Raw genomic sequence first — 16,827 nt, forward strand, 5'->3', positions numbered from 1 at the left:
GTTTGTGCAGAACTTACGCATAATGTAGTGTTGGTCCACAGTTTTTTCAGCTTGGACAGGGTTTTTGTAGAATGTGCCGAGTTTGTATAAAACTTGAGTTTATTTACAGTTTAGGATGAGCTTAGAATTTATTCATGTAAAAGTTTTAGAGTAGATTGTACGTAGGGTGTCTGACCTTGTTAACAGGTTTCTCTGTGGTCTTGACGGCCGGTTCAGGAGCACTCTGTTTGCCCTTTTTGGATGGAGTGCGCTTGATCTTGGGCGAGTGAAACTTGTCCATCAGCTTCATGGTGAAGGTGGAGATATGAGACCTCTGAGAATCTAAAAACACAAAAAAGAAGGGGAAATATTACAGAGTTGATGAAAAACCACAGGACTCAATAATTTTAAACTTCTTTAATTAAATATAACGTTCTGCACCGGTGAGCATAAGCTAATATTGCCTAATCGATTGAAGATGGTGATTACTGACAGTTTTTTATGATTTAGCACAATATGCTTTAAATATCTGGCTGCATAACGGAGTGGTTAATATATTTTTAGCAGTGGTTGCCCATCAGGGCCAGCAAGGCCTCCTCTGCTAAGTCAGTCACTGACTTACATTTTGATATATTTTTGTCGATGAATATGTTTTAAATGATTTCCAATAATCTGCAGTGAGGCCCCTGAGAATCAGCAGTGTGAAAGTGCATGCTGATTGAAGCTGTTTTTGAGCTGACGGCACAGGGGCCATCTAGCAGGCGTACAATAATGTCGGCATTTTCACGTCCTTTTATTGGATGGTCAGAAAGCGTACTAGTCAGAGCTCGCAAACCGCATCTGTAGCAAACTGCTCAAGCTCAAATGTATTCATGTAGACTCAATTGAGGTTTTTTTTCAAGATGAAAAAGAATTTAATAAAGAACCCACAAAAATTTAGAGAAAACCCGAGGTCATTTTATGATGCCTCTGCTAGAAATGATGTGTGTGGGTGGTGCAGCTGTGGCTGCAGTGAAAGGAGAATTGTTAGATTGAGTTAATTGGTTTTTTGTTTTTTTGTGATGCAGTGCTCTGTTATACTGCGTTTCTCTACAACATTAATAGTTTCTATATCAATGGCATCCAAATAATGGTATGGTTGTTTGATTCAGGCAGGAAACAACTGAAGGCCAAGGTGTGAAATGCAGGGCCTGCCACTGATTTTTAGAATCCAGCTATATTTTTTACACTACTTATTTTCTCGGATTATCATGTAGTCATAACAAACTCCCACTTCACCCAAATTCACTGAAAACCCGAGACAAAAGTGCATTTTTCACAGGAAGTTGAAGCTATGCCGAATTAGACCACCATTCATGAAAAGGAAATGTGGCACTCCCGGGCTTCCCACTTACTCTCTCACACACACACACACACACACACACACACACACACACACACACACACACACACACACACACACACACACACACTAGAGTCATATCACCACAGAGAAATGGGCAGCACTTCCTACTGTGAATTTGAAGGAAGCTGACACGGACACGCTGACTCTCTTTCTCACACACACACACAACCGTGCACACACAAACAATCTCAGTGAACAATGATAAGCATCGCTACATAGACATAGATGCTCCCGGAAGAGATAAACACAAACAGTCTCAGCTCCAAGACTTTTATCATAATTGGAATTTTATGGCTCACAATCTTGTGTGTGTGTGTGTGTGTGTGTGTGTGTGGAGAATACCTATATCCCAGTGCAGCAAAACAAGAAAAGAACATAGTGAGATAACACTCTGAGACATAACCATACACCAATGACTCCCAGAACTAGACTCCATCACCATATGAATCATAAGGGATGTCTCTTGATATTGGGAAATAGTCGGGCATGTTTCTGTCTCCAGATCGCGCTTTATTTGAATTACTAGACATTATGTCGTTCATACCGCACGTTTAACATCCTTAAACATTAAATAATGACACATGAGGCAGCGCAAGAGAAAAACAGTGTATTTAACTGCCATCGGATTTTCATCAACTCTGTGTAAAGGGTTCAATCTGACACTCTGCCGCATGTCTATAAAGTTACACAACCAGCCACATCATACATTCTAAGAACTTTGTATGTGTGAACTTACTTACACATGGTAAAGAGGAATCGATGTTTTCAGCTTTATTATTGTAACTACGTGTGTGTGTGCACGCATGTGTAGAGGGCCTGAAAAAATACTGGATTTACTGTTAGTTGCAGCTGTTAAGCCACGAGTGACCAAAAACGGGATCTGACAATGTGTGTGTGTGTGTGTGTGTGTGTGTGTGTGTGTGTGTGTGTGTGTGTGTGTGTGTGTGTGTGAGAGAGTGTAAAATCCATTGTTAGCCTGAGGGGCTCAGCCCTTCCATCCTGAGTGAGAGAACAATGCCTTATGGGTAAAAGCGGAAATCATATTGTAACTGAAATGAACTGGAACTACACTTAACGAGGAGAGAAAACTCACACGCATTACAGATTTTTTTTTTATTTTGATTTCAAAATCTAATTTTGATTCAACACAAATTGTACTCAAAAATACACCAAAAAAATAAGTCATTCTTTTTAGTAAAACGGGAGATGAGGTGATCGACATCTGGAATCATTTGCACAAGTCTTTTGAACCTTTTGAACCAAAAATACACTATATGGACAAAAGTAACTTGACTTTTCCTGCCATATGTGGTTCTACTCCAAACTGTTAGCACAAAGCTGGAGGCACACAAACGTACAGGATGTCTTTTGGATGCGGTATAATAAAATTTTACATTCACTTGAACTTGGAAACCCGAACCTGTCCCAGCTGTGCACAAAGCTCCATGAAGATATGGTTTACATGGTTTAGAGTGGAAAGATCTTGAGTGGCCTGCTATAGAGCTCTGATCTCAACCCTACTGAATACCTTTGGGATGAAGTGAAACACCGACTGCACTCCAGTCCTCCTCACCCTACATCAGTGCCTGGCTTTTCTAACACCCTTGTGTACCCAAAATGTCGAAGAGCACATTCAGAAATCTCGTGAAACATCCTCCCAGGAGCGTGGAGGGAATGATAAGAGCAATTTAAGAGTAAATGTGGAATGTGATGCTCAAAAAGCACATACCACACTTATGACGAGGTGTCCGCAAACCTTTGGCAATATAGTGTATTATATGAGGTGATGGATGTGTTTAGGGAGAAAAACATTAAAGAAAACACATTAAACAAGTAAAATAAAGCATAAAATTCTCTCTCTTTTAACTTGTAAGCTTCAAAGCAAAAAAAAAAAATCCATTCACTGTGGCTGAGCGAAGCTACAGTCCATAAATCGACACACAACCTGCAGCCGCATGCATGTCCATCAGTCTCATGTCCAATAATCCACTATAGCCAACATCCAATAGCATCAGTCATATTTTATAGTGATTGCTTTGGGGCATGTAATCTTCCGAGAGCAGGGGCAGGGCTAACGTACAGACCCCATTCATGTGAAGCACATTTAAAAGACCAAACACAAAACAGGAGCTCTTTCCTATCGATCTGATTCAGCCCATCATGGAACAACTTCAGCTGGCAATCTGTGTCGGTGCACTCTTTTTTTAAATAGCCTGAAATCGATTGACAATACTATCAGGAATTCAGGATTACATTTCCAGAAAACATTCAAACGGCTTACAGCTTAGGCCATTTTTTAACAGAACAACTTATGGACACTGTTCCCGAAGTGTCTAAAAAAAAAAAACAAGATAAGATAACAAATAATGCCATTTAGTGTATAAAATTACATAAAATTTTTTTTTACAAAAAATCAGTGAACACATTTTAAATTTTTTTTGCAGTTTGGTGTGAATGGCTACTTAATGATACACAGCTCTTTTAATCTTTTAATGACAGAAAAAGCCACAGCCCCATCATCATCATCATCATCATCATCATACACATAATACGCGTCCTGCATCCTGTCTTCTTCTATGAATTGCCGAGAATAGTATATGCTTCAGCTGTGTTTAACAGCACTGGCTTTATCAAATGATAATTGAGTGCGTTAGAACATTCGTTACTCCAGACCTGTAGAAATAAGGATGCTTCAGAGCTCTCGCGATGAAAAGTACCAAAACACACAGACTTTCTTTACTCACAAATAAATTTATAATAGACTGCAACTGACTTCTCTTTATAAAGTTTGAACATGAATAAAGTAGCTCAGGCTGAACTAAAAAAAGAACACCTACAAAGCCATATTTAAAACATTTAGTCTCACACACACACCTGTCTGAATATCATCCACAGACCCACCACTTTCTGCTTGGGTTGGGGCTCCACCCATTAAATTCCTGTCTGGACCTAATTGTGTATGCTTTAATATCCTGTACCGCCCTAATTTCCTGTGCCACCCATCCTGAATGCTAACCTGTCAGCTGCTCAGTCATACAACTACTGACCAACACACTAATTCCAGCATCATCTCACACACACACACACACACACACACACACACACACACACACACACACACACACACACACCAAATACACGTGCGTGTGTGCGCGCGCGCGTTTATTCATATTTACAATGTTCTGAAGAAAAAAAAATATATAATAAATATATGATAAACAAAAGTGACCCTTAATTTCTCACAAAAACTTACAATCCTTATATTATATATATAATTTTTTTAACAATAAAAAATATTACATATTATATAATATACTTAATATATTATATATATATATATATATATATATATATATATATATATATATATATTATATAATAATTATACAATATATAAAGGGAAAAACTTTCCAAATAGATGTAACCAGAATCATTAAGAACTTGGCTCTGTATTATTCCATATATACACGCTACTGCAAAAGGTTTGCGGAGACCTGGTCATAAATATAGTATGTGCTTTTTGAGCATTGCATTCCACATTTAGTCCTAATTTGCACTTATAATTCCCTCCACTCTTCTGGGAAGATGTTTCACTAGATTTTGGAGTGTGCTTGTGTTCATCAGCTATAGCAGGCCACTCAAGATCTTCTGCTCGAAACCATGTAAACCATATCTCCATGGAGCTCGCTTTGTGCACAGGGGCATTGCCATGCTGGAACAGGTTTGGGTTTCCAAATTTTATTTTACCGCACAATTGTGTGCCTCCAGCTTTGTGGTAAATGCAATTTGCAATCTCTTGTGCTATTTTTGTGTGGACCCAGACTTTGCTTTGTGAGATGTGTGCAAACAAGGGTGTTTCCACACTTGTTCCACATATTTGAGCTCACACTCACGAATGAGTCTAGGCCCCTTTGGGTGCGAGTTCATAATCACAAGTTTGCACACACACAGAAGAATGTATTTTTTTGCAGGTGATAGACACAACATTCATCCCTTCACTGTTTTGTTTTTATTACTTTCCTGAGTAGCAACAGTGAAGTGGAAAGAAAATATACATATATAAAAAAATAAAAAATAAATAAAATTCCGGATCATGAAGCTGTGCACGAATACCTGTTGTTTTTGCTGTGCTGTTACAAATACGAGCTAATTACAGTGTTTCAGTGCTATGTTGGATCAATAACCGTAACAAAACATGTACAAAAAATGTAATGTTACAAGTAGAAGTAATTGTGTTACTCAACATGCAGCGCCAAAACTTCCACACCTGATGTACACTGTACTGCGGTTCTCCTGAAATGAACCACAGACCACCATTTTCGAGAAGACTGGGAATCGAGTCTCTGGAAAGCTCTTTGGCTCAAAAACAGCTTTCACACTTCACCATTCATACCAAACATGGGTTGCGTGGAGTGTTAAAACAACCTGATACTAATTTTAGTACTTTACAGAGACTTACATAGTCAGAATTAGATCATGTTGTTCTGTGTAGAAGCTTGCTGAGGCATTTCAATGAAAATTATGAGTAAAAACGTTGGCACACATTACAGAGAAGCTATACCACATCCTCTAAAGTTTGGGAAGTCTTTGCATTACACTCCTCTGTTAGCCCTCATGGCATAACTTGTGTTTTCTTATGTGCAATAGTTATTATTATGTATTTATAGGAATGTGAAAAACAGTGGATGCGCAATGGTCCTGCTTCAATCATGCTTCTTAATACTGTGTATTGAGTCCAACCATATCCAGGTTTCTACAAGATCCTACATATATAGTCATATTTACCTAATCGGCTAGAAATCTTGCATTTCACACACAAGCAATCATCCTGATTTTGGTTCAGATGAATGGGACCAAAGAGAGTTGATTCACTGATTCAAGGCAAACCAAACGGGGAGACAAACCAAAGTTTGAGAATTGATTCTACATACAGAAAATGATTTGACTCATAGACAGAAAATAAAATGAATCTAGCATCAGCATTGCACCAGCATATAATAATAAAAAGAAGACCAGAAGAAGCACAAAACTGCACCTATTCATGATCTTAATGACAAAACATTCGCCAGTAAAACATTTGCTAGCGAGAAATGCTATCCTGTGCCCTTGCTCTTTTTGCTGTAGTGGACGGATTCTGCTAAAGTTATAATGTCTTATTGTACGCAAAGGTAAAATCATGATTACGATTAAGTATCGTGTAAAACTCAACACATTTTGCAACTACTCCCTGTCTGAAACCATTAACACTGAATGGAACAACATTGACAAAAAAACAAAAAAAACCTTCTGCTTCTTAGATTCTAGGCGAATTTTCTGACTTTGCCAAATATTAGTCAAGGACAACACAGATAGCTAGAACTTTATGTACCATGTAACTCTAAAAAGAGCACAAAACATGAAAATGTAGGCAAAAAAATATATATACACTGGACCATAAAATACACACGTATTTTCTCTTTGGGTGAACTGTTGCTATGCAGGACTGAGGGATGGTGGGAAATGTGAAAAACAGCTGGCTTTGTATACTAAATAGAGGACAATTGGAAGCATCATTTTAAAAGAATCCGACAGAAGAGAAGTGAGTTGACATAAACCTAAAAATAATCAGGACACAGCAATGCATTCTGAGCCTTCACTTGCATTCTGACATTGATCGATATGATCCCAACCAATAAGCTTTGAGCAGCACAACCCTTATATCATGTCGGACAAATATAACTTTATGCATAAACCCTTTCACGGCATTGCAAAGCATAAACCTCAGTGCTTCAATGCAAGCACCTTAAAACGCAGCATGGAAATAAGGATGAGGCATCCGTCTCTCCCTCATGCCCGTACTCCTGTGTGAGCCCATCCCCCTCTGAAAGCCCATGCAAACACACACACACACACACACACACACACATCAAACACACTCACAGGCGTGTCTGAACAGGGTGGACCTCCTGTCCTCATGTAGTGTTCCACATTCCGTCATATGCGCGCACACACACACACATTTCTGTTCTTCTGCTTAACACACAGACTGCATAGCCATCCAGTGTCTCAACCACTGTGTATTTCCCCCCATATATATATATATATATATATATATATATATATATATATATATATATATATATATATATATATATAAATATAAAACACACAGTTGAAACAAGGGCTTCTTCACTCACTGTGGTTTTCCGAGGGAGTATTCGGTAAACACGGCAACACGCATAGCCGCACCATTATGAGATGATGAGCGGCATAGCCTGGGATTAGCTCGTTCGTTTCATAACACTGGTTATTTCCCTCGTTCGTGTACATCGAGCTCAGACACATAAACAAGCAATAAAGAGACACGGGGCATAAAAAAACAAGGGACTTAAAAAACAGCTGCAAAAATTACAGACGTAAAGAAACTTGAAGAATCACAAAATTATGGACATACTCGCAAAGAAAGAAGAAACAGGAGCACACCGCAAGTAGTTAATAATTCCTTCTTAAAAGCACTTAAAGTGAATGAACCTCTACAGTTTCACAGCGTTTGTGCGAGCGGCTGCGTTACATCCCTTTCTCGAGTGTCTCTTGGTGTGGTTTGTCTGCCCTCGGTTTGACTGCGCTAAATGGGCGCTTAGAGTAAAGCCACATTCACAAAAATGCTAGGAATATAGCTTACATTTAGCGCTGGCCCTACACGGCCCTTAAAATACACACGGCAAATATGGGGATGAACCCGTTAACATTGTGTTGACTTTCAGTCCGGTCCAGATTTTGCTAAACAGCTACAGCTCAAAGACTAGATTCAGGGCAAGACTAATACATTTTACTCAACAGATGGGTATTAAACAAGCATATACTTCAAACATGAAGAAATCCATTTCATTTTCATTTCCTTTCCATTTTGTTTCTTTTTCAATTGGACAAGGAATAATGTAAAATAAAGGCCTCTTTCACACCCCAATTTCAATCCAACTGCAGGTGTACGGTTAACACACACACACTTAACAAACTAATTTTTTTTCCTTTACACCAAGAAGTATCAAAATCTTATATTATATATATATATATATATATATATATATATATATATATATATATATATATATAAAATGCCAGCTCAGATGATAAAAAATATAAGCTGACTGTCATTTCAATGATGTAATTGTTTCTTTAGTAGCACCTTATTTCTGTACGAGTCGAACATTTATAGAAGGAGACTCGTGTCACAGTTTTTTTTTGTTTTTAACTTTCAGAAAATGGTGGAAGATGGTGAGGGAATAACTGTTAAACAGGAACTAACATGCCTTGTGGACGTTCCACAGTGTAACTAGAAATGATTAAAACACATCAATTATTTACAAATTAGATATATATACACTACTTGGAAAATATAAGGTCACATCCAGTTATTAGTAAATAATCACTCTCGATGTGGTAAAAGCATCCCATAACACTGTTGTTGATTTTATTTTTTTTTCCTAATAGCACTGCCTTATTTCTTTTTTAACAACCAAAAAAAACCCAAACATTTAATGAATTACTTCATTTTGTAGTGTCTCAGCAAGAACAGGTGAGCTTATTTGGTATTGCGTTAATAAACCGTGGCTATAGTTTATTGGATTCAGTTATTGGTAGTTGAAAAGCTCAAGGCCGCAGAATATACCTCAAATGTCCAACCATCATCCACTACTCATTAGTAGTACTTACTCATGTAGCTACTCACTGTGTGGCCATGATTTACCTGCATTCTTCTCCTGTTTTGTTAACCAAATCAGGTCAGCCTCTGTCGATGCTTGGCTTCCCCCACCTGTATTTCCCATGTCCAAAAGAAAATCGTCTGCTTCGGATTCAAAACAAATCAATAAATAAACTCTCCAAGGTCTCAAAATACCTACTGATAAAAAGATTCGCTTCAGTTCACTGTAAACACTTTTAAAACCCTTCCTGATACAATTCCAAGTCCATTCACTACTCAGTCCAGATGAGTGACTAGGGGGAAACGGTAAAGTGTCTCCATATAGCACAGAGTCTTACTCATCCCTCTGTCAGTTGCATGACCTCAGATGACTCAGGCCTCGAACTGAGGTGGATACTAAATATACACCAAAACTGTCACCAAGTTCCCCAATTGTCAGTCATGCTTTGGATTTCCATGAACTTCCGAGGCGATCAGGACAGTCCCGATTCCACTGAGTCCTCACCGTCGTGTGACCTTGCAGCACACTAAAGCAGCTCCAAGAAAAGAAAACAAAAAAAAAAAAAACCCTGGGCAAAACGGATTACAAAATCACGTCCATCCTACGCATCCATCATGGCTTATAATGTTGCAAAAGCCAGGCTTAATCACACACAAACATACTTATTGCTTTTGACTCCATAATCCGCTAGCAATTTCTCCATCCATCCATCTGTTCATGACTTCAGTTTCTAGTGTACTGTTTTTTCCCCACTCATGCTTTCTGCTTCTGGAAGGGGAAACCAGGCCTACACTCACGATGAATTAGATGTGCACTTCTTCCTCTCATTCACACACCCAAAAAGCAGTTAATTACCGTAGCTCAGAATAGTAAGGAGATGCCTTTCATTCGGAGAGGAATAGTACAGTGTTGGTTTCTGAAGCTCCAAATTACAGTTTACAGATCTAAACCTGGAGTCCTGAGAAAGAAACTAGGCGCTAGGATTTAACCCAGCTAAACTCGAACCAATCAGAAACCCCACCTACATGCCTCCAGCAAATCACAGAAGAGCAAAAGTCAACACTGTTCAATTTGAACCTTCTAACAACATCATTCTGCCAATCACGGCACACACTAGTAGAATAGATGTGAACAGGAGCCCTGGAGCAACGCTATTTTAGGTGTGCGTGTGTGGGGGTGTGTGTGTGCTTGCGTGCAAGCACGTGTTCCTCCATGTAGCTTAATCTTATGCAAGTAAAGTTTATTGCTTCAGCCAAAATATGAAATAACTGGAAAACATTATAAATTAAATATATAATTCTGACATATAAAATAGCAGGGGAAAAAAAAAAAATAAATAAACATCATAAATACTTTCAAAATACTTAATACCCAACGAGACAATGAACCCAAAACGAAATATTGTTAAATGATTAATGGCAAACAAACACCAAACACATTTATCCAATTAAAACACACACACACACACACACACACACACACACACACACACACACACACACACACACACACCAATACAAACATTGACAATTCCTAAAGACCCCCCAGACCAGTTTCTTACACAAACATTTTTCTAAGCTCATGGCCTCAAGAACCCTCAAACTAATAGCTGCACACAACCCCCAACCACCCACACCTTTCCTGCACTGCTAAACAATTATCTTCTCTCATATATATGATTACATACACACACTCTGTAAAACAGACGTATTTAAAGAAGCATTCACTATAGAGACCAACCGAATGCTTCATTCTGATTGGTCAGAAGTTGTTGCTGAATTTTCTGTGACAGCAACTCTGACAGTAGTTACAGCTGCAAGGTTCTAATATGTTTCTGAACAACAATTTCCACAAGGATGTGCAACCATAAATGGATAGAAATGTATGTGCCATTTCATAAAAAATTCTTATTTTTAAAACCACTTAAACTCCCTCTCGCACACGTTTTCCTCATTATGGTTGGGAAGTCAAGTGAGTTCAAGATCAGCTTCCGGGTTTTGTATGAGAGATAGAGAAATGGGGATAGAGAGAGAGAGAGAGAGAGAGAGAGATATTGTAATAAAAAAAGTCATTAAAAGATGAAAGTATGTGACAGAAAGAACAGGTGACAGGTTATTGATTATCCTCCATAATTATGAAGGAACATGGTATCCATAGCGACAACAAAGGCCAATGAGTGGCCGACAATGGCAGTGCGTCCACCAGCAATGACATCGCCAACACGCACGCACAAAATTTTCCGACTACAGCCCACTCCTGGAGGGAAACCTAATCAGTGCTTTATAATTACACACTCAAACTCACACACACAAACAAACACAAACAAAACAACACACACATAAAACACCACCACCACCTGTTAACGCATAAACACCTGTTGTGTGAGGCTGCAGACTCTGTATTGAAAAGTATACATTAGACCATATCCAGGATGCATGCATCAATGTGTGTGTGTAAAATCCTTGCCTTGTGCAATTTTTCCTGTTCCAACACACCCTTTAATCTTGTACATAAGAATAGAAAACATACTAAAAATGAACAAGACACTTTCCGGTTCTAGGAACGACATGCTCGCAACATGGAGAGAGCGACAGCCACACACACAGCAGTGCAGAAAGACTCGCTCGCACACGTCATCATTAAGAGAAAAGACTAACGCTGGATGAGATGCTGTTCTAAGAAAAATAAACAAAGGGCTCATGCAGAGCGGAAGCAATGTTAGCACACTGCAACTGATAGTTTTCCAATAACAACACGTCATAAAGAATTTTATTTGTTTTATACCGCAGCGATTAGCCAACTGTCCTCAGTAGGCTGATTAACACATCATATTATGTACTTTTCTTTTATTCATTTATAGTTAAGACATAAGAATCATCAGACTTTCTGTTTTATTTCTTTTAAACCACAGAAAAGCAGCTTATCAACGTCTCAGCCAAATCAACAAGCATACTTTTTTATATCAGTTTACCAGGAGCTTCTAGAAATGAGAACTCCACTTAGGTACTCCCTTTAGTCTGCAACTACCACCAGAGATGCGGTTTTACAAAATGTGTTGCCGTCTTCTGACGAGACAGTCCCCGAATTCTACAGCGACATGGTGTCATGAAATAAATCTGCTTGTCACCCCGTTTCACATCTGCCTATCTCTATGCCAAGCCAAGAATAAACCTACTGACAAGCAGACAATCAGACGGGAAGCGATGTCTTGCACAATGTCTGTTGACATTACGCAAGGGTGGTGCACAAGAATCCTCTGAGATAGCGGGGAGAATCAGACAACAAAATCAGCAAAATCAGACAGCAAAATCTGTAGTTTGCAGGACATTTAAAAGTACAAACAGCAAATTAGTACCACTACTACTACTAAAATTATCATCATTATTACTATTAATAAGAAGAAGAAGAAGAAGGAGAAGAAAGTGAATAAATGAATGAATGCAATATGTAACACCTGAGAGCATACAGTAAGGCAAAAACTCCTCTGAGATAGCAGGGAAAAATATCAAACAGCAAAATCTGTGGTGTACAAAACATTTAGGCGTACAAGTAGTAAATTAATACCACTATTACTACTACTACTACTATTAATATTATTATAATAACTATAATGAATGCAATGTGATACCTGTGTGCATAATGCAAAGAATCCTATGAAAAAGAATGGAACCAAATAACCAGACTGCAAAAACTGTGGTGTACAATACAGATAAGAGTACAAATAGTAAATTAGCATTACTAGTAGTACTAATAATAATAATGATGATGATAAATACAAAGAACGCAATACAGTGACAGCTGAGTGCATAAGGCAATGAATGCGCTGAGATAAAGGGGGAATCGGACAGAAACATTCAAAGCATACAAATGATTAATGAGAACAGATAGTAAATTAATGCAACTTCTACTACTACCACTAATAACAATAATGATAATAAGAATAACAATAGTAATAAAAATAATGATAAAGGATGTCGTCTGTGACACCCGAGTGCATCAGCCAAATAATACTATCAAATAGCAGGGAAAAAATAAACAGCAAAGTCTGTTTACAAATAACAAATGAATCCTACTACGAACTAATTATAAAATAAAAGGATGGAATATGTGACGGCTGTGTGCATAAGGCCAAGAATCCCTGGAGATAGGGGCAAATAAATCACAGTACAAACAGCTAATTTAGTTTTCTCCTACTACTAATAATAATAACAAAAATAAGAGGAGAAGAAGAAGAAGGAGCAAGAATGCAATATGGGACACCTCAGTGCATAGGGCAAAGATTTCCAGGAGTCCCAAAAGTGCACATTCCAGAGTACAACTAGCAAATAGATACTACTACTATTAATACAAATTATAATAAAATTAATATTAATAAAAAGAAAGAATGCAGTATGTAACACCTGAGTGCATACGGCAAAGTATAAAGCATGCATGCATTAATAATCCTGATAGATTCTTAAAGTGACATGAAGTCAAGCATATTCTTAGATTTGCACACTTTAGATGCAAAAACAACCCCTTAAAAAAAAAACAAATAAACAATATGAAAATATATATAAAACGCATTGAATTCCTGATCATATAAATATCCATCAACACACACACACACACACACACACACACACACACACAACACATTCCTGACCTGTCTAAAGCTACAACACAAAATCAACCTGTACACAATGCACAATTCACATGTCTACCCCTACACAGGCTTTTCCTTAAATCTAAAGTATATTCCAAACAAAAAATAAAAGCTATTAAAAGTGCTAAAAATACCTGGGAATACCGTTACACGTGTGTGTGAAGCTTTCAACAGTCCAGATTGAGATTGACAACAGCAGCGGTCACTGCGGTTATCACGAACACTGCTCCATTTATACATACAATTCTCCACCAAATTAGCAGCAGATTTTACAAAGACAAATCAAACCTTTTACACATATTATTAGCGACCGATGAATTTCATGAGAGCCAAAAAAAATTTAGAAAAGCCCCCCAAAAATCCTTCGTTCAAACCGAACAGAAAAAAAGGGTCCAATAGAAACCCAGAGATTTAGCCGTAAAGCTAACGGGTGCTGTGTAGCAAGCTAACGGATTTGTCTATTTATAGGCATTTCTTTATTCATATGCATTAATATATAGGCAGATATATTAGAAAATATTTTCTCGTGTCCAAAATCTTTTTTTATACGCCGGTGTTTCGTGTGTTTTCACGCTTTACTCACCGTGTTTGCTCTCTATTTTCCCCGACATGGTCGCCCGGAGCTGTGGGCTTTACAGAGAAAACGGAAAAATTAGGGGGAAAATATCGCGTCCCGCTTCGTTAACGCGCCGTCTGACAGGATCTCATTTCGCCTAATATAATTGTGTTCCCCTTTTAAAGGAATATATCCTCTACCAGGAGCATGCTGAAGAGCTGCTCGCAGTACCACATACACACACACACACACACACACACATACATAAGCACTCACACACACTGTCGGTGCAGTGAAACACACAAGCGTCAAGGCGAGAGATGAACCGATTCCCAACAGAACCGATTTCTTTGGCTGACTCCTTTAAAAGTGCGAGTCAAGCGTCTGTGGCTTTCAGGTTTTTGTGATCAGGTCTATCACTGCCATGTTTGTGATTTTTTTTTCTTAAATGATCATTTCTTATGTATTATGTGTGATCTTTGTTTTTCTATACCGACAGGAGGAAGGAAGGATCCTCCAGTATGATGGAGAACGTTTCCAATATCATGGAAGGAGTCTCAAATATTATGGAAGGAGTCTCCAGTATCAAAGAGTACATCTCCAGTATCATGGAGGAGGTGTAAAGTATCATGGAAGGAGTCTCCAGTATCATAGAAGGAATAAGAGTTTCCAGTATCATTCAGGGAGTTTTCAGGCTCCAGTATTATGAAAGGAGTCTCCATTATCAAAGAAGGAATCTCCAATATCATAAAAGGAGTCTTGAGTATCAAAGAATATGTCTGCAGAATCATGGAAAAAATGTAAAGTATCCTGAAAGGAGTCTCCAGTCTTATGGAAGGAGTCTCCACTATTATGGAAAGAATCTCCGATATCATGGAAGGAGTCTCCAGTATCATGGGAGAACTGAAAGGAGCCTCCAGCATCATAGAAGGAGTCTCTGGCTAAAAAAAGTATGACATGTTAGTTTATAGACAAACAGAGATCCTTACTAACCACACAGTTTGAAGGTTCCTCCCATACTTCCACTGGGTACCACTGGGTACCCCATTTCTCTTTCCCAGTTCAAATCCAAGTTTATAATTCACCATCTGTAAACTTTACCTCTATTACCTCAAATCAACACCATCATGTTCATCAACTAGTAGATGGTTAACTAGCTGAGCTCTCTGCCATGTCATTCAGCTCAACCATGCCTTTTAGCTGTACTGCATTCTGGAACATTGACTCAAATGATTTTTCTCCTCCACATCTGTATTAGGGTCCCCATTAGTCTGATATTAAAGGTCAAATATTCTCCTAATGAATGCCATTGTGACTGTCTCCCTGTTACAAATATTTTAATATGATAGAAATTTCTGAAGATTCTTCCATGAATTATGGTTTTCATGGGCATTTCAAATTATGGGAGATTGTGTGGTTTGTGCATATTCTACTGTTTTTAACTGTTTTGGCTGACCTTTCCTCACAAAGTCTTGCTTTTCTTGATTTTCTTGTAAATGTCATAATATATATATTATATCTGCTACCAAATCAATTTCTTCTCCTCTTTTAGCCATTGTAGTATGAAAAAAAACCAGCTATTAATTCCACATCAATATGTATTTGAGCTTGTGCAGTGTGCTACAGATGGGGATTGTGAACTTTGACTAGTGCCTACATTCAAAGCACGTGAAAATGCAGACATGGTTGGACGACTTCTAGATGGTCTTGGAGTGGTCAAATCGCAGTCTGATTGGTTAAAGGAATAGCTTCAAGAAACATGGAGTGTACATTAAAAGAGCCGACAGGTTCCAGATACCATTGACCACAGTATGTGGTGGGACAGTTAAAATCTGATTGGATTGAAACTCCAATCAGACATGGGTGCATTGCACCCTATGAAGAAAATAGACTATTCATACATATTCATTGCCAAAAATATATTGAATATATTATATAGTCTGAAACGTAATTCTGAGCAGAGAAGGTCTGCCACTGCCTAAATAAGATTATGAATTGTAATTGGTTGGTCAGCAGACAGAAAAATCTTGACATATAATATGTTGTAATGTAGAATTGACAGAATGAAGTGATATAGAGATGTAACAATGTTGTACTATATACTGTAGCCAGAAAATTTCTTTTTAAATAGAAGTGATTCAAAAGTAAGCTATTCGATGGCTATTTGATTCACTGAAATGAGTCAGTTGGAAAAATCCGAATCAGTCAATTGTAATTCCTGTCACTGAGGCAGGGTGCCACCGGGTCCGTGATTTTCAGCCAGGACATTTTTCAGTAGAGAAACAGCGCCTCCTACAGACCAGAATCAAAACATAGTTGCAGCTTCTCATATCCTACATACATGGACTTCATTGATTCCTTCATTTAATCAGTAATTCAACTTCAATGATCTCTTTATCTTGGTCAGGGTCGTGTTGTATCTAGAAACTGTCCCTGAACCCCGGACATGAGACACCCTGGATCACACTGTCAAAACATTTAATTTACTTCACTTGTATGCAAAATGTGCAGTATGTATTTGACCAATAAACAATCTTGAGCCTTGATTCATGTACACACA

At 38.1% G+C, this 16,827-nt stretch overlaps 1 protein-coding gene across 9 annotated transcripts in view; it reads right to left on the reverse strand.

The window, feature by feature from the left end:
- rapgef1b (Rap guanine nucleotide exchange factor (GEF) 1b) overlaps positions 1 to 14,555 on the reverse strand; it is a 35,479-nt gene extending 20,924 nt beyond the window's left edge. For 5 of the 9 annotated variants that reach the window (XM_046867914.1, XM_046867917.1, XM_046867913.1 and 2 more), the window contains exons 1-2: positions 14,295 to 14,554; positions 176 to 321 (exon numbers count right to left, since the gene is read on the reverse strand). In XM_046867914.1, coding sequence (XP_046723870.1) covers positions 176 to 321; positions 14,295 to 14,322 — 174 coding nt within the window. In that variant the 5' untranslated portion in view covers positions 14,323 to 14,554. Of the gene's footprint in view, positions 1 to 175; positions 322 to 14,294 lie in introns of all 9 variants that reach the window. The other 4 variants (XM_046867912.1, XM_046867909.1, XM_046867908.1 and 1 more) reach the window with 2 other exon arrangements.
- Positions 14,556 to 16,827: the final 2,272 nt, after the last annotated feature.

Source organism: Silurus meridionalis, chromosome 15, assembly GCF_014805685.1.
Source record: "Silurus meridionalis isolate SWU-2019-XX chromosome 15, ASM1480568v1, whole genome shotgun sequence".
NCBI lineage: Eukaryota > Metazoa > Chordata > Actinopteri > Siluriformes > Siluridae > Silurus > Silurus meridionalis.